Source organism: Nyctereutes procyonoides, unplaced genomic scaffold (assembly GCF_905146905.1).
Source record: "Nyctereutes procyonoides isolate TBG_1078 unplaced genomic scaffold, NYPRO_anot_genome, whole genome shotgun sequence".
Classification (NCBI taxonomy): domain Eukaryota; kingdom Metazoa; phylum Chordata; class Mammalia; order Carnivora; family Canidae; genus Nyctereutes; species Nyctereutes procyonoides.
In genome coordinates, this window is record NW_026575126.1 from 70711257 (window position 1) to 70722595 (window position 11339).

The window sequence follows — 11339 nt, forward strand, 5'->3', positions numbered from 1 at the left end:
CTTGATCCCAGGACCCTGAGATCATGACCTGAGCTGAAGGCAGATGCCCAATTGGCTGAGCCATCCAGGTGCCCCTTAAATTAACTTTAAAGAGAAACTTTATATTGCTCCAAATAAATGGAAAACCAGAAGCTTTTGCAGTAAATAGAAAGCACTGCTAAACAAAACAAAAAAAAAGGGGGGGGGAGAAAAAGAAAAGAAAGAAAGAAAAGAAAAGAAAAGAAAGAAAAGAAAAGAAAAGAAAGAAAAGAAAAGGCATAAACATCCTTTTATCACCCACTAAAATCATGTGCATTACCACCAGTGGCACCAACACCAGGCTTTGAGATGCACTGCTGCGCAGAGGATAAACTGAGCCCTCGGCACAACCCCCAGGCCTGTCTTGGTCTGGGACCAGGCAACCCTTCAACTTTGTCTCCTGCCTCTTGTGCTCACACACCCGCTGCTCCAGCCAGACCTAGCTCCTCATTAGAGTCCTGTGCTCCATCCTTCCCTGAGGTCCCAGCCTTTGCTCCTGCTGCTGCCTCCACTCGGAATGCCAGATCCAAATGGAAATGTCACATCCCCCTGAAGCTCTCATTGGGCCCCTTCCAGCTGGAAGAAGTGACTGGGGATATTTAATTCCAGATACTCCAGCTGTGACTTCTCACCCCTTGATGGGACCCTCTGAAAGGTCACCCCCTGGCTGGTTACACAAGGAAGCTGAGATGCGAATTGGTCTGCAGCCAGCAGAGAAGAGCAGGGGGTGGAGGCCAGGAGACAGGAGTGCTGCCCCTTCACCCCTCCCCCCAGCCCTGTCCTTCCTCCTCCTCTTGCCGCTGGGTGAGTGCCTTCCCCTAGCCTCTGACCCTTCCCCTTCCTGGCTCTGGGGTCTTCCCAGCTGTAAAATTATGGTGGGACATGGTTTGTCAGTGAGGTGGTTTCTGAAGTTCTTTCCAGCTGACATTTGTTCAAGGTTGATGAAAGCCAAGGGTCTGAGTTGGGCAAGTGGAGGGCTTAGTGCTAGAGGGGAAGGCTCAGTGTACACAGAGTCTGGGCAGTTAGAGGGCATTGGAAATAGGGAAGGAGGGGAAGGAGTGGGTGGATTCAGTAATGGCTGTTGGAGAGGCAACTGGTGGAATACATAGAACCAAATGACCTAGAGACCATCCTAACCTTTCTTCATCTGTAAAATGGGTACACTAGTACACTCCACAGACACCCCTTGGAGCACTGTTGTAAGGGTTCTATGAGGTAATGTACATGAATGTGCCTGAGAACTGTAATGCCCTGCACACAACTGAGGGGCTCTTATGGGATATTCAGTTTCCCGCGTTAGGCCAGTTTCCCAATCTCCTCCCTACATCTTGGGCCATATGCAGAATTGTGTCGTGAAGAAGAGTATGGCTGTCTGGGTTGGAATCCCAGCTCTAATCCCTGTTGGATGTGTGGCCTTGAGGAAGTTGCCTAAATTCATTAAGCCGGACATTCCCCATAAGTGCGATCCTACCCACCTTATACGTTGTCCTAATGATTAAGTGAGCCAGGCCACATAAAGCAATGAGCACAGTGCCATGGGGGCTGAAGCAGAAGGACTTGTATAGGTAAATCTTTTGGGGAATACATATCGTGACGAATCCCAGAGCCAACTGACATACTTCAGACAGAGCTACGGACCATCTGCCGAGTAATAGGCTCTCGGCGGCAGGAGCCCTGGGAAACACCTGGATGAGACAGGCATGGCTGCATCACCCAACAGAAGGCCCAGAAAGGGCTATGGAGACGGTGCCCAGGAATTCAGAGGAAACAGAGACCTCTAGCTGAGGGCTCTAGGAAGGGTTCCCAGAGGAGGGGACTTGGAGCTGTATCTTGAAGGAGGTGCAGGGCTCTAGTGAGCAGAATTGCTCACACAGAGGAGACTGTAGGGTTAAAGACCCAGAGACAAGACAGATGGGCTATAAAGAAGTCTAAGGGAGATGGGCCCCTGGCTCACTCAGTAGGTAAAGCATGTGACTCTTGATCTCAGGGTTTTGAGTTCCAGGCCCACTTTGGGTGTAAAGATTACTTAAAAATCAAAAAAATTTAAAAAGATTTAGTTATTTATTTGACATAGGGACAGAGAGCGCCCATAAGCAGGGGAGCAAGAGAGGGAGAAGCAAGCTCCCTGCAGATCCCAGGACTTGGGATCATGACCTGAACTGAAGGCAGATAATTAACCGACTGAGCCACCTAGGCGTCCAAAAATAAAATGATTAAAAAAAAAAAATCTGGGCACCTGGGTGGCTCAGTGGTTGAGAGTTTGCCTTTGGCTCAGGTGGTGATTTGGGGTCCTGGCATCGAGTTCTGCATCAGGCTCCCTGTGGGGAACCTGCTTCTCCCTCTGCCTACGTCTCTGTCTTTCTGTGTTTCTCTCATAAACAAATAAATAACATCCTAAAAACCAAAAAGTTAGAGGAAGATGGTGAGAGGGTACTAGAAGGCTTTGTAGTGAAAACTTAGAGTCTGGGACTCCTGCAGGAAATAGGGAGTCTTTGAGGAATTTCATGGTGGAGAGAGATAAGCAGACACCTGTTTTAGGCAGATGTCTCTGGAGTGATGGGAAAAGAGTGAAGCAAGGAGGCCCACTGGGACAGTTAGAGAGAGAGAAGAGAAGCTTGGAGAGGCAGGGGAAGTGAAGAGGAGGGGATGATGATAAGGAGCATGGGTGGAGGGGAGGCTGCATCCTGGGGCCAGGTGGCCAAGAGAGGGGGCAGTGGGGTCATTGCTCTTCCTCGTTCTGTTTCAGCCAGCGCCGTACAGCCCACCTCGCTGCCCTTTCAAGGTAGGTGCCTCTGCCCCTTATGCCCACACCCTGCCCTGCCCCTAGATACTCAGATGCTCAGACAGATCCTCAGGCAGTAATGACTAACCAGCCCTCCAGAACTCTAGATGCCCTCCCAACGTGTTGCATTAGCCTCTCCATTTGACAGAAAAGGAGAAATAAGGCCCCAAGGGACTCATCCTGAGGTTCCCGCACTTCCACAGCTTCACAGCAAGGTGGGCGTCCTGTAGGTTAGGCCCAGCAATCCCTCTGGTGCCAGCTCAACCCTCTCCACAGAGCTGAGGCTGGTGGGGGGCCCAAGCCGCTGCCGGGGGCGCCTGGAGGTCTTGCACAGTGGCTCCTGGGGCAGCGTCTGTGACGATGATTGGGATGTGGTGGATGCCAACGTGGTGTGTCGACAGCTGGGCTGCGGCCTGGCGCTGCCCGTGCCTCGGCCCCTTGCCTTTGGCCAAGGACGGGGCCCCATCCTGCTGGACAATGTGGAGTGTGGCGGGCAGGAAGCCGCGCTGAGCCAGTGCAGAAGCCGAGGCTGGGGTGTTCACAACTGCTTCCACTACGAAGACGTGGGTGTCCTGTGCGATGGTACGTAGAGATCTGTGACCAGGGAGGGCAGGCAGCAGGGCTGTAGGCTGGGTGAATGAAGGGACTTCCACACAGAAGACCAAGCCCGAGGTAGCATTGCATAGTTCTAGGGAAGAGCCTCAGTTCGGTTTTCAGGATCTCAGTGCTCCTTCTACTTCATTGTATGATCTTGGCTGAAGGAAAACCAGCATTATTGTTTCTATGTAGGGCCTTGATTGTTCCAGCAGAGCCCTCTTCCCATGTACAATCAAACAATTAGGGCCAACATGGGCAGTGAGGTCCATTTGGTGACGCACTGCAGCAGAAATCTCTGTGAGGTATTGACCTTGACAGTAATGGTTCTAGTCTTTCAAGAAAATCACCTGGTTGCCTCATTAAAACACAGACTGTGGGGATCCCTGGGTGGCGCAGCGGTTTGGCGCCTGTCTTTGGCCCAGGGCGGGATCCTGGAGACCCGGGATCGAATCCCACGTCGGGCTCCCGGTGCATGGGGCCTGCTTCTCCCTCTGCCTGTGTCTCTGCCTCTCTCTCTCTGTGTGTGACTATCATAAGTAAAAAAAAAAAAAAAAAATTAAAAAAAATATTTAAAAAAAAACACAGACTGTGGCCCCATCCCAGAATTTCTGATTCTACAGATCTGGGGTGGGGCCTGGGAATTTGCATTTCTAATCAGTTCTCAAGTAATGAGATATTGCTCTAAGAACTAAAAGAACTCACCTGAAGCTACCGATTTCTGGACTCAGGGGCCCCTTCTTCCCTCAGGGTTCCTGGCTTTGACCCTTTGTGTAGCCAGAGGCCCTATGGCAGGTACCTTAGGGGGTCCATGCCCTGCTGCTCACACACCCATGGGTGTGAAGATGAAGAACAGAAAGATCCATGTATCCTCCTCCCTTCCACCCTGCTTCCTTCCCAGAATTCTTGCCCACACAGCCCCCACCAAGGAAAGTGATCATCAGTAGGGTGCCCCCTACAACTCCCCAGAACGGGAAAGGTAAGTAAGGGCAAGGTGGGGGACCACCTGGGTCTTAAGAGAAGGACCCCAAAGGGAGTCCTCCATATCTACCCTTGACAGTAGGAAGAGAGGGATGACCAATGGGTGAGCTGGGTCCTTCTCCCTCCCCATCGCAGCCCTTGCAGCCCCTCAGGAAGCTCACAGTCTGGGTAGGGAAAGAGGAGTCCATTCCCATGGGATGATTAAAAATAGCATAAGTTTTATCGAAAGGTGAGGCCCCAAGCTTAATTCAATGGGAAAGTCAGATATGTACAGAAATGTGGATAATGATGTAGAATGAGAACATGAAAATACCCTAAAGGATGAACAGATAAACAGGCAAGGAAGCCCAGGGAAGGAAGAAGGTCTCATGTATCAGAAATCAGGGAGAGTAGTAAATGAGGAAACCATGTCCTATATGGTTAGGATTGCTTAGGGAGAGCATGGACCAGTGCAAGGAAGGTCGCTTTTAGGCAGTCAAAGCCAGCCTATCCCAATCCCACAAAGCTCCCCCAATCTGGGCCTTTGAGGAGGCAGTGCCCTGGGTTATCTGTGTGTGAACAGCTTCTCCCTGGTTTTAGGTCCTGGGCACCATGCCCTGTGGGTAGTGCAGGGCCTGAGGCATTGGGGAAGCCTTGGGTCAGGTGCACCACGGGAGGGGGAGGCAGAGCCCCGAGAGAGATGCTCCCTGCTCCCACCCCACCCCCCAGGTGAGGGCAGCGTGCGCCTGGTGGGGGGCGCAGGCCCATGTCAGGGCAGAGTGGAGATCTTGCATGGCGGCCTGTGGGGCACCGTGTGCGACGATGACTGGGGGCTGCCAGACGCTGCTGTGGTCTGCCGTCAGCTGGGCTGTGGGGCTGCCCTGGCTGCCACTACCAACGCCTTCTTCGGCTACGGCACGGGGCACATCCTGCTGGACAATGTGCACTGCGAGGGCAGCGAGCCCCACCTGGCAGCCTGCCTCAGCCTGGGCTGGGGTGTGCACAACTGTGGCCACCACGAGGACGCCGGCGCACTCTGTGCAGGTGCGGGCTGGGGGCGGGGGTGAGGGACACCTGCAGTGGGCCAGGGCTTCGTGGCTATTCCAGTGCTCCCCAGTGCTTTCCAGGAAGGCCTCAAAATTACTTTTAATGGCTCAATACTGCACTAAAAGTACCTCTGAAAGTCCCAGTAATCTTTGTGATAGGTTTCACAGTATTGTGCCACCAATACTCCAGAATTATCTAGCAGTACCCCAAGAATGCTCCTCGAATTTTCTAGCAATTTCTATGTACTCTTCATGGAATACTTCAGAGTAAACTAATACTACTCTAGACTTGCCCCAGAGATACTCTTGAATTGTCTCACTGTAACCCAGGGGTGTCCCCAGACTTAAATATAATAGCCCTTTGTAATTCTGATGCTCTCACACTTGTATTTTCACCCACCCGGTCCCTCTCCCATTTTAAGAGTTTTCCTGAAAAATCAGAATGATAGGACCAGTAGTGGCTCTTCACAGATGGACTTCACTCTACAAGATATAAATTGTTTGCCCATACCTCAGCAAACCGGGGCCATCCTTCCTGGTTTACAGTTGGGAAAGCCCCAGCGCATTCGGCAGAGCCTTACCCAAGGTCACGTAGTGAGCTCTGACAAAGCCACAGCTAACCTTGCTGCACAGTCTCCAGCATGATCCTTGCCTTCTAGTCCTATTTTATCTGTAAGATGGAAATGAGTCTTGTTCTGTAAGTCCCTCAGAACCGTGCATGGCCCTCCCTGGTGGGTCCACATTGCGTTTCTGGAAAACACTGGAGAGAAATGAAAGCGCATCCATCAAAGTTCATGAACTGTGAAGTGTACAGTAAATTACAAACACTGTCAAGTAGGGCAGACCTCCTTGGACCCTAGCTGAGGTTGTGCCCCTGACTCTGGAAGTAAAATCTGTTGTCTTCTCCAGGGAGACCCTCCCATCCTCCCCTGACAGCCCAAGGCTGACCAGGAACCAGAACCTTGGCCTCTGACCCTGCTCCCTTCTCTCTTACTCTAGTGCTGGGCCCTCCAACTTTCACAGCATTACCATCCCTGGCCACAGGAGAGGACTGGGCCTGGCACACTGAGCCAGAGGGTAAGGAGACCAGCCTCCCCCACTGAAATGCTGGGGCAAGGTACGCAGGGATGGGAATTAGGCTGTTCTGGACCTCCTGGAAGGGGGCCCTGGCTAGGCGACCTGGACTTTTGGCCAGATGGTAAAGAGATGGGTGAGAGAAGGACGAGCAGTTGAAGCAAGCGTGAAATCCGGAGCTCTGGAAAATTCAGCAAGGTGGGAGGAGATAGTAAAGGATCTCTTCAAAGCTCTGAGGTAAAATTTGGGCAGGTGCTGAGGTTGGCAACTGAGAGACCCTGAGAGGTTGAGCTAAAGGCTGAATGAAGGCTACAAGCACATTTGGAATTCGGTCTGGAACTATCATTGGGATTGAAATTAGGATAATGCCTGGAATCGGGACTGGGTTCATTCCAATCAAGCTTCCTGAGGACCACACGGGACAACACGATGACACTTAGGAGTGAGGCTGAGGGGTGCAGGTGTGGTGCAGCTGAGGTATCCCATAGGCGTCGCTGTGCCTGGCTGCAGGCCAGAAGGCCCCATTGCCCCTACAAATGTTCTCGGTGCCCTGTCTCTGCAGCTACTGGAGTTGGCGCCCTGCCTTCCAGGGAGATGGCACTGTTCACCACAGCTACCTGGGCCTCGGGGAAGAAAAGTAAGTGGCAGAGCCAGGATTCTGTGGGAGGTGGGAGAGGGTGGGGCTGGGGCTCTGTCCCCGATCCTGCGGCCCCAGCCCAGCTCCTATGGCCGCGGGCCTGTGCGCCCCGCAGGCGGGCGGCTGCGGTTGGTGGGCGGCCCGGGCCCCTGCCGTGGCCGCGTGGAGGTGATGTACGCCGGGGGCTGGGGCACCGTGTGCGACGACGACTGGGACTTCGCGGATGCGCGCGTGGCCTGCCGCGAGGCGGGCTGCGGGCCTGCGTTGGGCGCCACCGGCCTCGGCCACTTCGGCTACGGGCGCGGCCCCGTGCTGCTGGACAACGTGGGCTGCGCCGGGACGGAGGCCCGCCTGAGCGACTGCTTCCACCTGGGCTGGGGTCAGCACAACTGCGGCCACCATGAGGATGCCGGAGCGCTCTGCTCAGGTGAGGAAGCGGCGGGACACGGCAGAGGCACGCGGCACAGCACCGCACGGCCCCCCCGGGACGGGCGGGGGCGCGCGCAGGCGCGTACCGCGGCGCACGCAGGGTTAGGCGGGCTCTGAGAGACAGGCGGGCCCGCGCGCGAGGGCCCTCGGCGGCACTGCTGCGGGAGCGGGCCCGGGACGACGCGCACTCCGCAGGGAGGGGCGGAGCCCGAGCGTCCACGCGCTCTGCGGCTGCGCGGCGCGGGCGGTGCCGGGAAGGGAGCGTTCTCTGCTGAGCGAGCAGGGAGGGAGGGGAGCAGCCGGGGGTGGGGGAGAGTCGAGGGGGCACGGCTCGGGGAGGGCCAGCGCTCTGCGGCGGGGGAGGGCAGGCGGGAGGTGAGAGGCGGAAAGCCGGAGGCGAGGTCTGGAAATCTGTGCGGAGGGAGGGGCCTGGGCGCTTTTGCTCTGCTGAGTCAAGGACCCGCAAGGCGGCTCTAGTAAGCAGTTAGTTGATCAGCTTTCGGGGAGCAAGCGTGTGACCTTCGGGAGGAATCGATGGAAAAGGATATTTGCTGAGTCTGGACCTATTTTAAAATGCTTCTGTTCATTGACTGGTGTGGGAGTTGACAGCTTCACCCTTCTTTGGTGTCCTGGGTCTAGTAGCTTTGGCCGCAAAGGGGTAGCTATAAAGGGTCCTGCGTTGGGTCCCGGGGTGAAAGAAACACGACTCCCATTTCTTTCTTTCTTTTCTTTTAAATATTTTTATTTATTTATTTATTCATGAGAGAGAGAGAGAGAGAGAGAGAGAGAGAGAGCAGAGACACAGGCAGAGGGAGAAGCAGGCTCCATGCAGGGAGCCCGATGTGGGACTCCATCCTGAGTCTCCAATATCACGCCCTGGGCCGAAGGCAGGCGCTAAACCACTGAGCCACCCAGAGATCCCTCTTTCTTTTTTTTTTTTAAAGATTTTATTTGAGAGAGAGCATTCGTGCGCGTGCAGGAGCAGGGGGAGGGGCAGAGGGAGAGGTAGCAGCAGACTCCCTGCTGAGCGAGTAGCCCCACAGGTGCCCCCACAGCCCCCATTTCTGATCCAGGTGGCAGAGAGCAGTTCTCCTTCAGGGTCCTGTGAGGTTCTCTCTGTCCCTAAATCACGGGGTAGGAGGTAACCTGGCCTTAAGGAACATGTACCCTAATGTGATGGCCACCTCTTTTTCTTTGTCCTCTCTGAGCCAGGCCCAGAGGAGCTAGGACTGCAAGGCCAGCAGGACGGTTCTGAGACCACCCGGATGCCCACTCCTCGGCCCAGGGACGGTAGGTGCCCACAGCCCCAAAGATGGAGGTAGAGGCATTAGGAGAAACATGGCCAGAATTGGGGAAGATCATAGCCAGAGACTGCACAGCTGAACAGATTTGTACCAGGTTTAAGAACCTTTGTTTTGTGCTAGTCTCTGTTTTCATGAATAGGGGTATGATGTCCAGAAAGAGGTATGGGGTGGGGGTGGGGGGTGTTGTTAAGGGAGCAATCTTAGAGATTTCTAGAGATGGGACTAAAATAAAGGGATGTGGCTCCTTCTCAAAGACAGAAATGGAAGAATTCACTTTTAAACCTGTGGGTGAGAGGAGATGATGACCTTCAGGGGACACATTCACAGTCTCCAGAGAGCAGCACTGGGGTTATGAACAGAGGACCAAGAGCAGACATGAGACTCTTGGGTTGTGTACAACACCCCACAAAGGCTTGTACACGTTCTTCCAGTCCAGAGAGTGAGCCTGGACTGCTGCCCATCCTCTTTTAATCTGATTTGTCCGCCCTCATCCATCAGCCCTGAGGGAAATGCTGTATCTCAGACCACCAGCCTTTGTCTTTTCTGTCTACCCGTTCCGTGGCCTGGCATGAGAGTAGCCTGGCATAGGCCAGCCCTTGCAAGCCCTGATCCTCGTCTCTCTACAGGGCACCTGCGTCTGGCCAACGGAGCCCACCAATGTGAGGGGCGTGTAGAACTCTTCCTAGGGCAACGGTGGGGCACCGTTTGTGATGACGCTTGGGACCTGCGGGCAGCCACTGTCCTGTGCCGCCAGCTGGGCTGTGGCCAGGCCCTGGCAGCCCCTGGCGAGGCCCACTTTGGCCCAGGCCAGGGCCCTATCCTCCTGGACAATGTTAAGTGCCATGGGGATGAGAGTGCTCTTCTGCTCTGTTCTCACATACGCTGGGATGCCCACAACTGTGACCACAGCGAGGATGCTAGTGTCCTGTGCCAGCCATTGTGACCCCACCAGTTCTGCAGACCATCTCTTCTGGGAGCCTACTATGGCTTGTCCCTCTTCCTCCAGGAAGCCCTCCTCCTGTGACAATTTCAGTTTACCCTACCCTTCCCTCCTCTTGCCTGGGAGAGAGCCTGCTCAGACAGTGTGGTCCTGCATGGGGGAGCCTGGCTCTACCCATCAACTTGGGTGACCTCACCTGTCATCAACAACCATGGGCCTAGTTCATTGAGAGCTCCCACTTTCTGCTCAGACAAAACATAAAATGTGGGGAAGGGAATGACTCTTAACTCTCTTCTTTTGGTGGGGTTCCTGTTAAAGCAACTTGACCCTGCCTTCCTGGACCCTGGTCCAGGAGGCTCAGGGACTCTCTGTAAATGGGGTTTCTCCCTTTCTCCCACCCATACTGGGATCCGCAAGAAGAGGGAAGGCAGGAGAGGCCCACAGCTCTTACCTTAGACTGACTGCCTGGGGCTGCAGAAGAACCAGGGTCATTGCCCTGGCCTTCTCCGTGAGGGCCCACACTCAGATGGTGCTTGGCTGGACAAGGGGACTGGAGGGGCCAAAACAGGGATCCTGGCCCCTCCCTGCAGCTGGAACCAGCATCTCTGATTTATGCTGCCCCCACCACAGAGCCTCCACTTTGCAGTAGCAAAGAACCCTGGGGGCCTGTAGCCACCTGTTCATAGGTGCCAAGTCAATAAAGCATTGTCCTCCCTGTCTTTTAACTTGTGGACACAAGTGCATCATTTGTAGCAGCAGGAAACACTGGTTAGGATTCTGGAGGAAACCAGCTGGGGATGGAGTGGTTCAAGAGCATCATCAGAGAGCTCTCAGCAGGCCTACACATCTTGGAAATGTTGACTCACTGTACGAGGCCTTGAAGGCCCCAGAGGATACCCTAGCCCATCCCTACTTTCCTTTTGCATATAGAGAAATTTAGGTCCTACAGAAGGGAAGGGTCTGCTCCAAGACACATTTCAAGGTGGCAGAGTCACTAGAAGAGCAAAATTCGAGAAGAGGTAGGGAGATGAAAGCAACGCAGCACTGGGGTGTCCCCAGGGCCTGCTCTTGGGACACTTCACCTGGAGCTCCAGGGGCAGAGAGAAATGGAGATCTTGCCAGAGCCTCTCTCAGCCCTAGGGTGGGTGACTTGCCAGTAGCAACTGTCCTGGTCAAGCCTGTCCTCCACATCTGGCCTGCAGGCTCTCTGGTTTTCTATGGCTCCTATACCAAATTATCACAAACTGAATGACTTAAAACAACACAAATTTATTATCCTACAAGGTTTTTTTTTTTAAAAGATTATTTATTTATTTATTTATTTGTTTATTTGTTTATTTATTTATTTATTTATGATAGACACAGAGAGAGAGGCAGAGACACAGGAGTGAGAAGCAGGCTTCATGCCAGGAGCCCGACGCAGGACTCGATCCCGGGACCCCAGGACTGCACCCTGGGCCAAAGGCAGGCGCCAAACCGCTGAGCCACCCAGGGATCCCCTACAGGTTTTTTAAAAAAGATTTTATTTGTTTGAGAGAGGGAGTAGAGGGGGAAG

The 11339-nt window shown here is 54.0% G+C and overlaps 1 protein-coding gene across 1 annotated transcript; it reads left to right on the forward strand.

Moving 5' to 3' along the window:
* Window positions 1-656: 656 nt before the first annotated feature.
* On the forward strand, window positions 657-10497 carry SSC4D (scavenger receptor cysteine rich family member with 4 domains). The gene is made up of 10 exons (XM_055340611.1): window positions 657-822; window positions 2765-2800; window positions 3077-3382; window positions 4296-4373; window positions 5084-5398; window positions 6400-6477; window positions 7037-7111; window positions 7227-7538; window positions 8753-8830; window positions 9471-10497. Exons 1-10 carry the CDS (start codon window positions 657-659, stop codon window positions 9785-9787), a joined length of 1761 nt encoding a protein of 586 aa, XP_055196586.1. The 3' UTR covers window positions 9788-10497.
* Window positions 10498-11339: the final 842 nt, after the last annotated feature.

Coding starts and splice junctions, on each gene's coding strand:
- SSC4D (XM_055340611.1), top strand. CDS start 657: ATGGGACCCTCTGAAAGGTCACCCCCTGGCTGGTTACACAAGGAAGCT. Junction 823..2,764: donor CCTCCTCCTCTTGCCGCTGG/GTGAGTGCCTTC, acceptor GTTCTGTTTCAG/CCAGCGCCGTACAGCCCACC. Junction 8,831..9,470: donor CACTCCTCGGCCCAGGGACG/GTAGGTGCCCAC, acceptor GTCTCTCTACAG/GGCACCTGCGTCTGGCCAAC.